Consider the following 14,686-nt stretch of genomic DNA (forward strand, 5'->3'; position numbering starts at 1 on the left):
CCTCATGTCTGACGTGTACCGTTTCACTGACAGCAATCCGTTCTTATCACCACCACTGACGCCCATACGATCGTTATCGCTATTCTAATGCACTAACCACGCTATCATCGTGGATCCAAGATCCCATCTTCCCTCTCTTTCTCTCCTTGAGGAACTGGCAAGTGGGTTAAACGATTGTTCGACTGTGGCCAGTAAGGTTTTGTGGACGTATACGATTTCACGAGCGATCGTGAACCACAGGAGCGTATCTCCGCACTGCAGCTCCCTTATTCCGGTCCCTTCGCGCGCAATGGCCCCCTCTCCACCTTCATAGCAGCGTGGCGCGTTATCTTGGCTGCACTCGACGATGTATCTTATTAGTAGCATGATGTTAAGATATGGCAACAAGCGTTTAGGTTGAACGATTTTCTTTATTTCCGTGTAAGAAAAGTATCACAAAGAACGTATAGAATAATAAAATAATTATAGTCGTGTATATAAAACGTTTCTGCACTGATAGTGCAGTTGTATAAAATTTCTAACAAATCTAAATCGAGCTTTAAGTATACAAGGAGATTCAAAAATTTTCTGAACCTATCATCCAAAGGGTATTGTCGAAATGATCTTAGCTAATAATACAATAATTCTCTCCCTTTCTCTTTCACTCACTCTCTCTCTCTCTCGCTCTCTCTCTCTCTCTCTCTCTCTCTCTCTATGTTAAACAGTAGTAACAATCACAGCTTGTATTTGTTAACGAACAAAACTGGTAGAATGCACTATGGAACTTAGTCAGTCTGTGTGTACAAGGTATATTAAATATCATTAGGTGTTCAATGGCTGATTGAAGGAAGTACTATATTGAATAGACGTTTAAATATATTATTGCTGTCCTAGGTGTAATTCTGGCTGAATGATGAACACTTTCCACACTTTGCCACAGTTAGACTTATGCTCCAGGGCTAGGTAGTTTCTCATTGGCACCAATAAATAGTCGTAAGCATCTGTATTCAGTTGATACTCCTGCATAGCCCTGTAGATGGCCTTAAATGGTGGCTGTTTCTGTGAATGGAATGTTCCTCTGGATCCATGTAATACTAGAGCACCTTCTTTCTCAGCCTTTGTGCACACTGGCATGTACATGCAGTGATCAGGCCTGTAATTGTATCGGCAAGAGTACACATACAGTTTCTCAGGATGATAATGGAATATAATGTTTATTATATCCTGATCTCCCCAAGTTATCTTTAGCTTGTACTCCTTGTGGATAGGTATCACATACTCTATCCACCTGAACTCCCTCATCCTGGTCAGATTCATTAACATCACTCCAGAATTCACACCCAGCTTGCCATAATAAGGATGTTTGGCAAATCTGTTGTACCATCCTGTGTTTGGGTCTTCGTGCTCTGGACTGAGTGCTGCCAATTGGATGGAGTTCATTTTCTTGAATTCATCCCAGACTTTCTCTGGAGGAGCTAGAAACAATGTGTCTGTGTCCACATACAGAACTGCATCTGTATCATTCAACACTGCCTGTAATGCACATAATGTATATTTAATAATAATTTTTTATTTATTAAAATTTTAAGTATACTCACTGGTAGAAATAATCTTTGAGCTGCACATGGCTTGAACAATTTTTTCCACATAGATGCATCACTGCCCTCAGGAAATGTGATGGGTTTGACCACAAAGTCAAAGGTTTTGTTGGACAGAAGCTTCCATTCTGCTAACTTTTCATTGAAGGCAGGGATTAAGTTGGTCTCTGCTAGAATGATGAACTGTAGGGCTCTTTTTGTGAAAACTAAGGCAGACTTGAGCATGGTTAGTGCTTCATCCACTCTGTCCCCACAAACCACTACACATATTGTTACTTCCCCTGTTGTTATAGAGGATGGTTGAATTTTTCTGGAGATGGTAGATGAAATGGAGGCTTCTTTGGTGGGCGCATCGTAGCTTTTGTTGGAAAAATTGGTCAAATTAAGTAATATGATCAGAGCAACAAAGATAAGGCACAGAAAGAACAATTTGTACACAGATTTCATTGTTGTATAAAATTGAATTTCACATGGTCCACCGAATTTTCGTTGATTCACATTCGGTGGAACATATCGTAGAGAAATTAATGATTTTCATGGTCTTCTATCCTATTTGTCATTCAAATAGTTACTTTTAGACGATCATCGCATTTATAACCTCACCACAGTAGTACTACCACTATAGGTAACAGGTAGACACTGTATACTTGAAGTATATGCAGGTATTCGTAGAAAATCGTTAAAAACAAATTATTAATTATGTTTGGAAGAGAATAATTATCGTTCACGAATAATTCAAAGAGAGGTCTCAGTCGTCGAATCGTCCGCGTTCCTCAGCTTTCGAAAATATCGATTAGCGTGGTCCATCTTGACAGTTTTTCACTCCCACGTACCTTTTTCGAGACGTTAGATAATGGATGTAGACGACGCGGCGAAAATTATATTAAATTGGAAGAGCATTGAAATAAAACACACATATTCGTAATAATTTTTTTTATTTTATCGTAATTAAGTCTTTCGAGAAACTTGAGTCTTTCGATTGAACACTTCTTAATGTCAAGGAATATGTATATATATATATATACACATATACATATATTTAATAAATAACGAAGTAAAAAATGCACGAATCAGTTGTGCATCTTTACACATATACATATACATATATATTACAACTGCACAGTGATTTGAATATGAAAAGCTTGATAAACATCTATTTCTTTTTGAAATAACATTATATTTACATGGTAGTTAAGATCTTTATAAAAGCACATGTAGTATATGCTACTCTCAATGGAAGTAAATCACTGGTCCTTTCAGGGAAAATAAAATCATAGAATGTCAAAATGTTCTGTAGTTCAGGAACTAAGCTTATTCCACAACTTTGAAACATAGGTATAATTATCAGTCTGTGATAATCGAGAAGCTGGCTCGTCACTTTACAACTTAAATAATTCTGTTCCTCTTTGCATTTCTTTTTTCTTCTCCCATGCTAAGAGTTGCATTTACACCAATATATCTAAACTAACATCGGTTCATTACATATATCACGATGGTGGTTTTTCTAGCGATATATTATGGTCCAAATGATCACAATGATTTGGACAATGATGATAAGACACAGCACTAGCATGACCTGATCTTCCCGAGGTCATAGGCACTCCTTGTTTCCACGTGTCTTTTACAGGATCGTAAATCTCTACTATATTTAAAAAGTGTTCTCCATCGTAACCCCCTGGAAGTATCAAACAGCCGAAAATTAGGGAATGAAATTAACGATTTAAAATTCTTTTGATCCTTACCCATTGCATACAACTTCCCATCCAGCACAGTCACACTGAGTGCGCTACGAGCAATAGTGACACTGCTAACATACTCCCACGTGTCTCTTTCTGTATCGTATCTTTCCACAGAGTTCAATTGTCTGCTCCCATCGTATCCTCCCACAACGTATATGTGTTGTCCAAGATTAGCCACTCCAGCTCCTGATCTGCTGCACTTCATAGAAGAAACCATGGTCCATTCATCGTTCTCAGGATGGTAACACTCCACAGAGTTCAGTCGATTTGTACCGTCGAATCCACCAATGGCATAAAGCAATCTGTTATATCATAATTTATGCCAACGATAGAATTTAAAATTGCATTAAATCCTCGGGTAACTTCTGACGACTACCTATTAACCACAGCCACACCAACTCCTAATCTCTTGACGTGCATTCGTTTTACATTGGTCCAATTGTCATGTTCCGGGTCGTAACACTCGACACTGTTATGGTACTCTGCACCCGCACTACCTCCAACAGCATACAATAATCCATCCATCACAGCTACTCCTACTCGATTTCTTGGCACAGACATTGGGCTACAGGATCTCCATTGATCAGTGACAGGATTGTATCTGTCGACCCAATCACTATCGAATCTAAAAATACTAGTGTTTAATCTTCTGAGAAACTTAATTTTTTTTTTTTCGATATGCTTACCTGCACTCCGGTGAGTTGTTCCTTCCACCAACAGCATAGAACATACCCTTCAGGAATGCTCCACCTAAGCCTGACCTAGGAACAATCAATTTGGCATGTTGAGTCCACGTTTTCTCGTCGACATTGTAGCCTTCGAGAACGTCCAAAGAATGTATCAAAAAACCACCAGCTATGTATATCACTCTTGTAGTGTTTGGTGTTCTTTCTTTCACCACTGGTTTCTTGTGAAGTGTCAAATCCTTGAAAATTTGAGCTAAGTATTCTCTACAGGCTGGTACCTTCTTCAACACATCACAGTTCTTCATTTGTTCTCTCAAAAAATTTGGTGTGAGGTATTGACATCTCACTGCATGCAAAATATGTTCCATTTTGGGTCCCCTTGCTTCCTCATTGTACTTCACCCATTTTAGGACAGCATTGTACACTTCCCTCTCCTCCTGCACATTCAGTTCGTCCTTTCTCACCAATGCTATCAATTGTATTGCAGATAACTGCAGGAACTCTTCTTCCTGACATATCTGATTGAAATGTTGAACAATAAACTGATTTGCTTTCTGATACAGATTTTGACAACCATGTTGTTCGGCAAAGTTTGCAATTCCAATTGCATTTGTTGGATCTAACTGCCTTTCCAAGAAAACGCAACAGGCATCAATGACATTACTAACCTGCATCATGATAAAATAACTGTGACACATCTTTTTTTTTTTTGTTCAATGCTTATCTTTATACACACCTGAAACATTGTAGCTGCTGATAAAAGTGAACATACTGTAATCTCTGTCACTCTTATTTGACCAGTGTACATGAAATACATCAAGCGTGCCATGGTTGTTGGACAAACACCCTGTAATTTCACCCTGTTCATGTCCGATTCTTTCAGGCCTCCTGTAAACATTGCCTGTAATGTTATAAATAATGTATTATAAATAACTTTCCATTTATCTGAAATTTTTTTTATATAAATCACCTTAAAATATGGACTAGCAGCAGCCAAAATGACTTTGTGTGCATAGAACAATTCAGAGCCTACTTCCAATATAACATCAGTTAACATATGATGGCTACGCATGATGAACATCATCTTCATGGCATCTTTAATGTAATTGGTCATATAGAATGTCATGTCTCCAAGATCTCCATGTTTCTCAATGCCCTCTAGGCCTTCATCCTCTGTCATGAATGAAGAGCTGGATCCAAGGCTCTCCGAGTGGAAGCTGCCATGAGCTTCTTTTTTCATACAGCAGTCTTCCTCATCCATTAAAATGAACTGCAATGGAATCAAATTATCAACACTCATCCATGAACTGTATTTTAATGCTAAAATCATACTCACTGGAATGATAGAAGAACCGTCAGTATATAAGAGAAACGAAGCACTCACTGGTGAGAGAGAGAAAGAGAAAGAGTGAGAGAGAGAGAGAGAGAGAGTGAGTGTGTGTGACGGAAAAAATTCTTCAGTGCTGATATCTTTGCTCGACTCGTGTAAACTAAGAGGGGGATCGTAGACACGACTGAAGAACGATCATAATTCGAACGATTCGGCTGATTAATTCATCAACAGTGCACTACGATGACGACGCAGGCACCCTTCGAATGCTGCTGGCTCACGTCAAACGCTGAATTACCATACGCATGTGCTTCCACGGGATCCTGTGCATTGACAGCTTCGCTGTTGTCCCCAGACCAGCATCTGATACACACTATTTCCCCAGAGAGAGATGCGTAACGTCTACGTTAGCACATTACTAAAGAGCTGATAACGAGACACGGTTGTTCTTTGTGTTATTCGACTTTTGAATGAAAAATCTGCATTTCACACATGGCTCGATACGCTAGTCAGCTTTTGTAAGTCTGTGGACGTTGAAATTGATTGTGTAAGGCAATGAAAACGAGTGGAATGATCGACAGAACGCGAATTATTGTCGTATATATTTACATGTCACTGTAATCGCGGGTTCAGTCGTGGCGTGAGGACGATTGGGATACCTCTGGTACGGTGAAGCTCGCGAAACAAACATACGAGCGAAAGTTCGACCGTGAAACAGCACTCGTGATCGAAGATGACGCGAATGACTTGCAATTCTTTCGCTTACTCTGTCTAATGAAGCACGTAGTCTGTCCACGTCCGTCTCTCTACCTTTGAGCCAGCTTGTGTGCACCTTTGAACTACCATGTCCTCGGTGATGTCTTTGTGGCAAATCGTTCTAAGGATCGTCCTTTGATATAGGTTACTCTGCGTTCACTCACATTACCTTTTTCCTGATTTTGTTTGGTAAATATTGGAAGAAGTAGTCAGGTCATGGTGACATGACACGTTTATTTCCAATTACGTAAATGCTTTCAGTTACGAGATTGGAGTTGTGGTAGGGTTATAATCGTGTGTATTTTTGAGACAATATATTTATTTCTTATTAATATGGAGTTCTCAACAATAACAGTATAATAGTAGGCGTAACAAGAGAGACGAGGTAGGTTACGAGGAACCTAACCTAATACCGTACGCCAACAAGTCACCGCGGGAACAGAATCTCCGCTACTCTTGTGTATTCTCTCTACTTTTTTGTATGAATTTTACAATAATTGTTTCATTAAAGTTGCCACGCATCGTGATCACATTATGGCATGATCATTACAACTTTAATTTAACGTGAATAATAATGGATTTTTGAGATATGGTATATCTACCAAATTAATAATATTAGCTCACATGTAACAGTGTGATAACCAATGTTACATTTTATGCTTGGTAGAGAAATAAAAGAGCCATATGTAATTTGGAAAAAGTTGAGCCTTTGTGGCTTTAGCATTGCATTCTATGCAGTTCACAGGTTTACAGGTAGATTTCTACAATATACAAAGTTCCACAGCAGTGATCATTGAAAAAATAAATTTCACAGATAGTAGGAACCTTGTTCTGTGAATAGAGATGTTATTTTATATGCATAGAATTCATTGAACAAGTTTCTGGTGTTTCATTCTTACCCCTTAATGTTCTATATATTTTATATTAGAAATGTTCTCATAATTGAGTGACAAGTTCAGATATTTTTATTGTGAACCTAAACAAAGAATATACACTTTCTTCACAACTATCTTTGTTGTTAAGTACTTCAGTTTTAAGAAAGTTTACTTCAACATGTTATGAGATTTAATATGATGGTAACATTATATCTGGCAGGATTTTGAAATCAATATAACAATAGTTGAAATTATGGCAGTGTTTTGTAGTGTAGAATAATCTTATTGCCATTAGATATGGAATTAATGTATTAAGGCTAATACGATGCTAATAATACTTTAAACTCTAGTTATCTCTAACAACTGAATTGCAAAAATTTCTTTTATATTTATCAACAAGAGACAATCAGTAGCCTCTAATCTGTATCCATTGGAATCCTCTTTCTTTCAATTAGAATTTCTGAACATTTCTTTTTTGTTGTGAACTTTTAGATGAATGAAAACACTTCATGATGTCGATTGTTAATTTAGGGAATGGAAAGAAAAGAGTAAGTGACAAACCCAAAAGTGTGTGCATTATTTAACTAAGAAATACAGTAGTGCTTTTTCTTATATTAAATAGGCCGATTCAATTTTCCTGATTAGTTCATTAGTTATTTTTTGATTCTCTTTCCAATTGCACAATGAGGATATATTACACAGTTTACTCTGATCTTTCCATTTAATTTTGGCAAACTGTACAGGTTCTTGTTGGCGCACAATGAAGTAGGGGGCTCGACCTTTAATTCAGTGCAATAATGCCTCTTCAGGTATCTAGAGTAGAAGACACGTATGTACAAGAACTTTCAGAAGACAGGTTTCTTTCTTTCCCATTTCGTTTTTTTTTATACACACTGGAATGAGCCAGAGAAAAGAACTGTCAAGAAAATCACTACTGAACCAAATTACCGGCCAAGAACCCACTTATCAAAGAATCATTACAGCTATTAATTAATAAGTCTATCTTTGATTTAGTTAGGCTTGGGTGACTCTAAACTGGCCCCCTATGTATTTGTATTTTGATTACTTCTTGAATCTGCCGTACCGCACAAACAAGCCAATCAAGTTTTCTTCTCCTTCGCGCGTGAGTAATTCAATTGAGTGAAAAGAAATATATGGGATTGGTGCTGATTATGGTGGTAAATGGTGAAATGAATGCAATTTCATCAGTTACAACAGTCACTTTGTCGTGAAATTATGAAAATGAAAGGCAGTCAAGCCAGCGAAGAATTTTCGTATGTCAGCTCTTCGGTACCTCTCTGAATCAATAATTTAGGGCTCTAATATACACATCCGTGAGAGTCTCTACCTCACTAGACTATCTCGGATACAGATGCCTAACGAGAAAACTATGAAACTAAATCGCTATCACTATATTTTATAATTGTAATTGTATAGCGAATTTTTGTCGGTAATACGATAAACTAAGCCTATGTCCGTAAGTAAAGAATTGGGCGGATCGACTACTCCTAAGGCCTCGCTCATCAATTATTTTTCGATTAATTTAGTCCCACACATTCATTTTAACACACTAATAAATCGGGTTGGGATTAGATTCAGAACCGGAACATGACAATCCACTTTCACAGAGGGATAGATACAGAAAGAGGGAGAGAGAGAGAGTGAGAGAGTGAAGAGGAAAAGGGAATATCGAGAAAAAGTGTGTGTGGTTGCGTGTGTGTGCTTATTCAATTCCAATGGTGGCTAATAACTCGATGTGTGCGTGCAATTCCTGATTATACTTTTTTCTCCGCCTATTATCAGTCTAACGAACCGACGTATGTGAAAGCAAACACACGGATTCCCCCTATAAGAATGGAATGAGATTAATGTGTGTAAAAAAGTGACTCGTCCGATTAAAATTCCACGTACGTCTTCTCGTTTCTCTCGAATGAGACAGTTTCAATGAAATATTATGTACGGTTTCTTTTCTTTTTTCTATTTTCCTCTTTTTTTTTTGTTTTTTATTCTCTTCAAGTAAGTGGTCATTCTACGCCGAGAGTTCTTCGAGCGAGTCTCTCCCTCTCCTCAGGGAGAATTATCAAAGGTATGGCAGTATGCGATTCAGCGAAATTCCGTAGACCAGTGTTTCTCAACCCTTTTGGTATTTTGTAATTTTTGTTCAGAACTTCGTTTTGTTCGTGTCAACAATTCCAAGAATGAAGGCCAGTAAGGCGGATAAAAGTGAATAGGGCAAGTTGAGAAATACGGCAGTGTATAAAACACGTATATAGTTACGATACTTTTCGCGGAGAGACTCGGTCAGAGACTGACGGTTGGTGTAGAGTTAAAATTGCCAACAAGAAAATATTCTTAGTTATTCGTTTAAGTACTCTACTACTCGTTAAGACAAACCTCTACTAAAAGTTTTATAGCACTTTTTTTCCATTTTTCAACATATTCTATCATATTTTTATCAATGTACGTAACAACATGATGAACAGATAAAAAGAGACACTTCTCGCTTCTGCCTTCCTCGGTCGAAAGAGATCTCTTTTGTTACACTTCTTAATTACCCCCAGAGACACTGTGTCTATAATATCTTTTTTTTTTTTTCAAGTGTTTCTTTCTAGTTTTTTTTTTTTCTTTTAAATATCTTTTCGTGTATAGTTTTTGTCGGATTTTTCCTCTACAAATTGACCTATAAATCTGATATTGCTTAAATCAATCAATCAAAGCCCCTCAGAGGCAACGATCCTCTCCAAGCTTTCTTTGCTCGCATTTTTCAACCATCTGCCACTCCTTTTTTTTCCTAATAATTATACCAAGTCGTCGTTCATCTATCAAGGAGGATGCAAGTCGCGGTGATGAGCTCTGGCACTTAAGATTGCTTTCAACTCTGACTCTAACTGCTTTTTCGTTCGTTCGCTTACCGATCGACCACCCACCACAGGCTGTGCTGTGATCCTTGGCGATGGTAGATCCGCCATCAGTTTTCCACTGTCCCTGTTCTCGTGACTTCTGGCTCGTCTGATAGGCTTCTTAATGGGCAAAGCGTCGTCCAAGATCTTCTCATGTGACGGTCTCTCTAGGGACAGGGTCATCTCCAGGTTCAGAGTGTACGTGGAACCACTGGCGACCGCCTCAGAGGACCTGGTGAGATCTATGTTCCCAGAACCCCACTCACGAGACAATTTTCTTCCTATTGCAGAGGTTAGCTCGTTGTTAGGCGAGAGCAGGGGGCTCTTGGATAGCTGATGGTGGCCAGAGGAGTGTGGTGGCCTCAGAGTTGCGAACACAGGGAAGGATTGTCCTCTTTTTGCCGGGCTTCTGGCGTATCTTGGCGTTGGTGCAGCACCACCACCACCACTACCACCACCAACACTACCACCACCACTGGATTCACCCTTCACTGTAGGCGTAGCACTTCCTGTGGAATCGCTTTTCGTAGGAGCAAGCGGTCGTAGGGTTGCACTGCCTCCAAAATGAGAGCCCAAACGTGGAGGTGGTGATCCACCGTCTCCGTGGCTTAGACGACGACCCACTGTCTCCAGGGGACTCCTCGCTCTGAGATTAGTGCTGCTCAGAGTGAACTCTCTTGGTTTCATGGGAGCCTCCAGACTGACAGGGGAGAGTCCTAGTCTGGAGCTGGATAAATTGGTAGAACTTCTGCTCTTCTCTGACCTCTTTGGACTACGAGGCATCAGGGGACTCTTGCTTCTGCTCCTTTCTCTGCCTTTCACTGTTTTCTCCTCCCTCTTGAAGGTGGTCATCTTCTCTTGCTCCTCTGACACTGTTTCTATTTTCTCCTCTTGCTGAACTCTGCAATAAAATTAATTCTCCGCTATTGGCTTGTAATAATATTATCAAGTAGATTACGATTTCTGAGTTAGTCGTCCAAGTTACCTTCGAATCTCCTGAATCATCTCGAAGAACTGCGCCTTGCTCTTGCGCCTCCGACGTTGTTCGTGTTCCTTCTGGAACATGGCTACCTTGTAGATATATGAAGGCAAGTACAGTATCTGGAAGCAAAGAGCCACTTACTCGTTTGACACTTTTTTGGAACAGAGAGGCGATTTGTCCTTGTCGAACCGTGTGAACCAATTCCCTGGCTGCGTGGTGCGGAGACACCAGTTCCACGCAATTGATGAACCTGTACAGTTTCTGTGAAAAAAACATCACGTTCCTGCTGCGCCATATCGAATTCTCTGGCCTGTGCCTCAGTCTGGGCAGAGTGTATTTGTAAAACAAGTGTTCCCCAGCCAGGATAATCGTGCCCAGCACAACGCCCATTCCTAAGAGACAAAATACACCTGCTACGGAAGCCACACCCAGAGGTCTGGGCTGTCTTCCTTGCTCATGCTCGACGCCAGTGTCCATTCCTTTTCTTCCTCTGATGCATGGTAGACCACCGTACCTATAAAATTTCGTCTCGATGTTGATTACCGTCGAATTGTTCGAATTCTAAGCGAATAAGGCAAATAGTTTACCATTTCTCCTGCAAAATATCGAGCAGGCCAGTGCTCGTGTAATTAGCTATGACTTTAGATATACTTTCTTTCAAAGGATGTCCCTTGGTGAGAGCCACAGCATAAGTGTCCTCGTTTATGGTGTCTCTGATCTTTTGCAAGCGGCAGCCGTTGTCTATCGCTCGATAATAATCCAAAATAGGAGTGTCTGCTATGAGTATGTCTAAAGTACCGTTTCTCAACCTCTCTACACCCTCGGCAACGTTCGATAGGGAATATCGAGCCATGTGTGACCACAATTCTGGATTGGCTCTTTGCACGTAATACTCTGCTGCTGAAGCTTTCGGTGCACCGACTTTTTCCAACAGTAACTACAGCAGAATACAACCGTAATTCATGTTTCAGTTGATCACAATTTTTCGCGACTATAAAAAGAAAGGAGGAGACTCACGCTTTTGTCGTGGTAATTGCTGACTGCTGGGTGGAAAAAGAGGGACGAGGGTTGAAATCCCTGGGCAATGAGGGCTGCTATATTAGCCGTGTAGGAGGCCACGAAGATTACAGAGAATCCTCCCCAAATGTTGATTAGAAACTTGTTAGGCCAAGATTTCGGCGCTTTGAAGGCGACCAGGTGACCGCAGAGGAGGCCCCACATCACCCATAAAGCGGAGGCTATCGAGAAGTTCTTGCTTCGTTGTCTGCCCCATGGGTTCAGGCCAAACGGGCTGAACCACTCGTACAGCGCCACTGCGATGGCAGTGAAGTTTAAGGAGGTGAATACGGCGATCCACAGTTCTGGGCTGAATGGAAGCAGAAACGCGAATAATGATATCTCTGACTTGACCTTTGGGGCAGTCAGAAAGCTCACTCCACTGAAGAAATAAGGTGTGGTGAAGTCGACCACTTCAGCTCTGTGTGAAGAGACGCTCAATGGTGCAAAGGCCAGCTGGGCTCGTCCAGAGACCAGTTCTCCCATGATTCCGTTCCAGGTGCCACTACTTCCATTTCTCTTTCCAAACAGACCATCTCTCACTAGGTATAGGTCGTATCTAAATCCTAATTCACGAGATACCAGAGACATCAGGTCCATACTTAGACCGTAACAACACATTAGAGTGTTCCCTTGGCGACAGAAGAGTCCTCTTAAACAGAGACCTTCTTGCAAGTTGGTCACCATAGTGAATGGAGACGCCAGGGCTGTTACTATGCGGTACATAGGCATCCCGATTTTTTCTCCGCCCTGTTCAAGATACGCTGGCACTATTCCGCCTCCTGGCCAGATGATGGTGTCCAGGTGAACCTCCTTTCCACCCTTGACAGTGCCCACTTTGGTCCATCTGTTGGAAAACATTGAGAAATTAGCAGAAAAATGTACACGTTCGATTAGAAGGTAGAATAAATGTTTAGACAAACCTCAGTTGAGTCTTATTTCCAGGGAATCTTATGGCCTGAAGATTCAGCAACTGGAACTTGGCCTTGTCCTTGGAAAGTTGACTCACAGACCTCCTCAGCTTCTGTGTCAGAGTCTTAGAAACATTTTGCCTCACTCTACTCATCAGAAACTTAGCGCTGCTCTTTGGAAAGCACTCTGGCACAAAGTACTCGTCTAATTCTGACTCTCTTAAACGATTCAGCAAGGGTTTCACTTCTAGGAACGTCTCGTCTAGTGCTTGGGAGGTCTCCCTGATCATTCTGGACAGAATAGTGTCGCTGCCCATCAATTTGATGCCCGAGGGTCTCAGTGCTAGCATACCAACTGGCATAAAATCTTTAGAATTCAATTCTTTGCCCATTATCCTGATCTCTTCGTCATCGTCGAAGTTGTACCCTTTGTCCTCCTGTTTACCAACTGATCTCTCGCTCCGCCACCTGTATTCTTGCAGTCTGTGTACATCGTTCGCTAAACCGGGCAAGGAATTCAAAGAAACTTGGGACTCAGCGATCAGATTCGCGTTTCGGTTGATATTCTCTACAGGAGAAGGATTCTCGTTCGTCACTATCGACGATCTTGAGCTGTGTATAATGTGCGAGCTGATTATGTTCGGTTCGTTCGGTCTCAGTTCCGCCTTCAGGTCCAGCCAGAGCCATAAGAATCTCCCGGCGAGCATTTCGTATTTTCCAGCCACAGCTAGTATCCTCCTTGCACTGTTCAGGTCGCAGCCCATCACTATAACACCTCCGCTACCTCCTTCTTCGGCAACTCTTCTCAATCTCATCCTTAGCGTCTTGTCGTTGGTTGGTAGGTGTATGATAGTCCTGGGTGTCAGAATAGTTTGATTAGCGTGCAGGAGATGAGTCATAGGGAGTAAAGTGGTGTCTATGAGCAAGGTGAACGCGTGCCAGTTCGCTCTGTGCATCAGTGCCGCCGCAGCTGCTCCGACCTCCTTCGTGCTGGAGCCTATACGACTCTCGAATTGGCCAAGATTTCCCTGTAGAAGAAAAATTCTCCAATGCGAAACTTAATTTGATAATAATGACAAAGTTGTGGCATATGTACGTACTTGTCTGAGGAAATCTTCGTGGGTGAATGGTAGCCAGAGAGCTGGAATATTTAAGGAGGCTGCAGCTGTAACGAGAAATTTGGCTGCTGATCCTCCTCCAATTATCAGGCTGAGCACAGTTTTGCCACCTTTGATCTCGTTGCAGAATTTGTTCAGCAACGACAACGGGTAGGACAACGAGTCTGTCTTCGGCGGTGCCTCTATCAATGATACGTTCGTATCAGCGTGAGACGAGTCTAGCCTGGCCTTCTCCCATGCCTTCTGCACATCTGTCTTCAGTGAGCCCTGCGGCTGTGTCAGACACAGCACGACACGCCATGCAGCATAAGATGTTCGAAATCGTCCTTTAAATGCCCTTGCCGACCTGGTGGAGTCTGTGGAGCAGAGACAGAAGGAAATTCCCAGGACAAAGAGGAGCAGAACTCTCCAAGGGAACATCTTCTCTTTTCTCTTGTGTATCTCCACTTTGGTATTCCTCTCGTTTAGCTCTCCTGACTTACATCATCCGTGTAAGCCTCTAATCTGTAATTATCGAATAGAAAATCAGCGAACTGTTTATTCGTAGAAATAATTACATATGTGTGTGTGTGTGTGTGTGTCGGTCATTGTTCGTGGACGTGTGTTATAAATTAGCTTCACATTGTTGACAGTTGCGGATACGACGGGATACTTGACATTTTCGGAAATTTTTTCCACGAACCGTACGACGATCAACCTTATCGTTACATAAAATGTAACCGTGCTTCTTCAACGAGTGCTCTTCTTAACTCAAAC

The 14,686-nt window shown here is 41.1% G+C and overlaps 3 protein-coding genes across 3 annotated transcripts; all 3 read right to left on the reverse strand.

The window, feature by feature from the left end:
• Positions 1–858: 858 nt before the first annotated feature.
• LOC108575721 (glucoside xylosyltransferase 1) lies at positions 859–2,115 on the reverse strand. The gene is made up of 2 exons (XM_017938601.1): positions 1,578–2,115; positions 859–1,512 (listed from the first exon to the last, which is right to left on the reverse strand). The coding sequence occupies exons 1-2, from the start codon at positions 2,022–2,024 to the stop codon at positions 859–861; spliced, it is 1,101 nt and encodes a 366-aa protein (XP_017794090.1). The 5' UTR covers positions 2,025–2,115.
• Positions 2,116–2,915: 800 nt separating this feature from the next.
• LOC108575697 (kelch-like ECH-associated protein 1) lies at positions 2,916–5,263 on the reverse strand. Its single transcript, XM_017938568.1, has 6 exons — positions 4,973–5,263; positions 4,739–4,903; positions 4,003–4,670; positions 3,693–3,941; positions 3,320–3,618; positions 2,916–3,252 (listed from the first exon to the last, which is right to left on the reverse strand). Exons 1-6 carry the CDS (start codon positions 5,261–5,263, stop codon positions 3,065–3,067), a joined length of 1,860 nt encoding a protein of 619 aa, XP_017794057.1. The 3' UTR covers positions 2,916–3,064.
• A 4,518-nt stretch (positions 5,264–9,781) lies between these two features.
• On the reverse strand, positions 9,782–14,350 carry LOC108575709. Its single transcript, XM_017938588.1, has 7 exons — positions 13,913–14,350; positions 12,825–13,840; positions 11,863–12,748; positions 11,433–11,782; positions 10,987–11,359; positions 10,849–10,919; positions 9,782–10,764 (listed from the first exon to the last, which is right to left on the reverse strand). Exons 1-7 carry the CDS (start codon positions 14,348–14,350, stop codon positions 9,786–9,788), a joined length of 4,113 nt encoding a protein of 1,370 aa, XP_017794077.1. The 3' UTR covers positions 9,782–9,785.
• Positions 14,351–14,686: the final 336 nt, after the last annotated feature.

The sequence above is a fragment of the Habropoda laboriosa genome, unplaced genomic scaffold (genome assembly GCF_001263275.1).
Source record: "Habropoda laboriosa isolate 0110345459 unplaced genomic scaffold, ASM126327v1 scaffold295, whole genome shotgun sequence".
In the NCBI taxonomy this organism is placed as follows: Eukaryota; Metazoa; Arthropoda; class Insecta; order Hymenoptera; family Apidae; genus Habropoda; species Habropoda laboriosa.

Excerpts from the sequence above, each read along its gene's own strand:
- LOC108575721 (XM_017938601.1), bottom strand. The coding sequence starts at position 2,024 with ATGAAATCTGTGTACAAATTGTTCTTTCTGTGCCTTATCTTTGTTGCT. Across the intron at positions 1,513-1,577 it reads CTCAAAGATTATTTCTACCA|GCAGTGTTGAATGATACAGA; the intron begins GTGAGTATACTT and ends TGTGCATTACAG.
- LOC108575697 (XM_017938568.1), bottom strand. The coding sequence starts at position 5,263 with ATGGATGAGGAAGACTGCTGTATGAAAAAAGAAGCTCATGGCAGCTTC. Across the intron at positions 4,671-4,738 it reads CAGCAGCTACAATGTTTCAG|GTTAGTAATGTCATTGATGC; the intron begins GTGTGTATAAAG and ends ATCATGATGCAG. Across the intron at positions 3,942-4,002 it reads AACAACTCACCGGAGTGCAG|ATTCGATAGTGATTGGGTCG; the intron begins GTAAGCATATCG and ends TAGTATTTTTAG.
- LOC108575709 (XM_017938588.1), bottom strand. The coding sequence starts at position 14,350 with ATGTTCCCTTGGAGAGTTCTGCTCCTCTTTGTCCTGGGAATTTCCTTC. Across the intron at positions 12,749-12,824 it reads GGAAATAAGACTCAACTGAG|ATGGACCAAAGTGGGCACTG; the intron begins GTTTGTCTAAAC and ends GTTTTCCAACAG. Across the intron at positions 11,783-11,862 it reads GCAATTACCACGACAAAAGC|TTACTGTTGGAAAAAGTCGG; the intron begins GTGAGTCTCCTC and ends ATTCTGCTGTAG.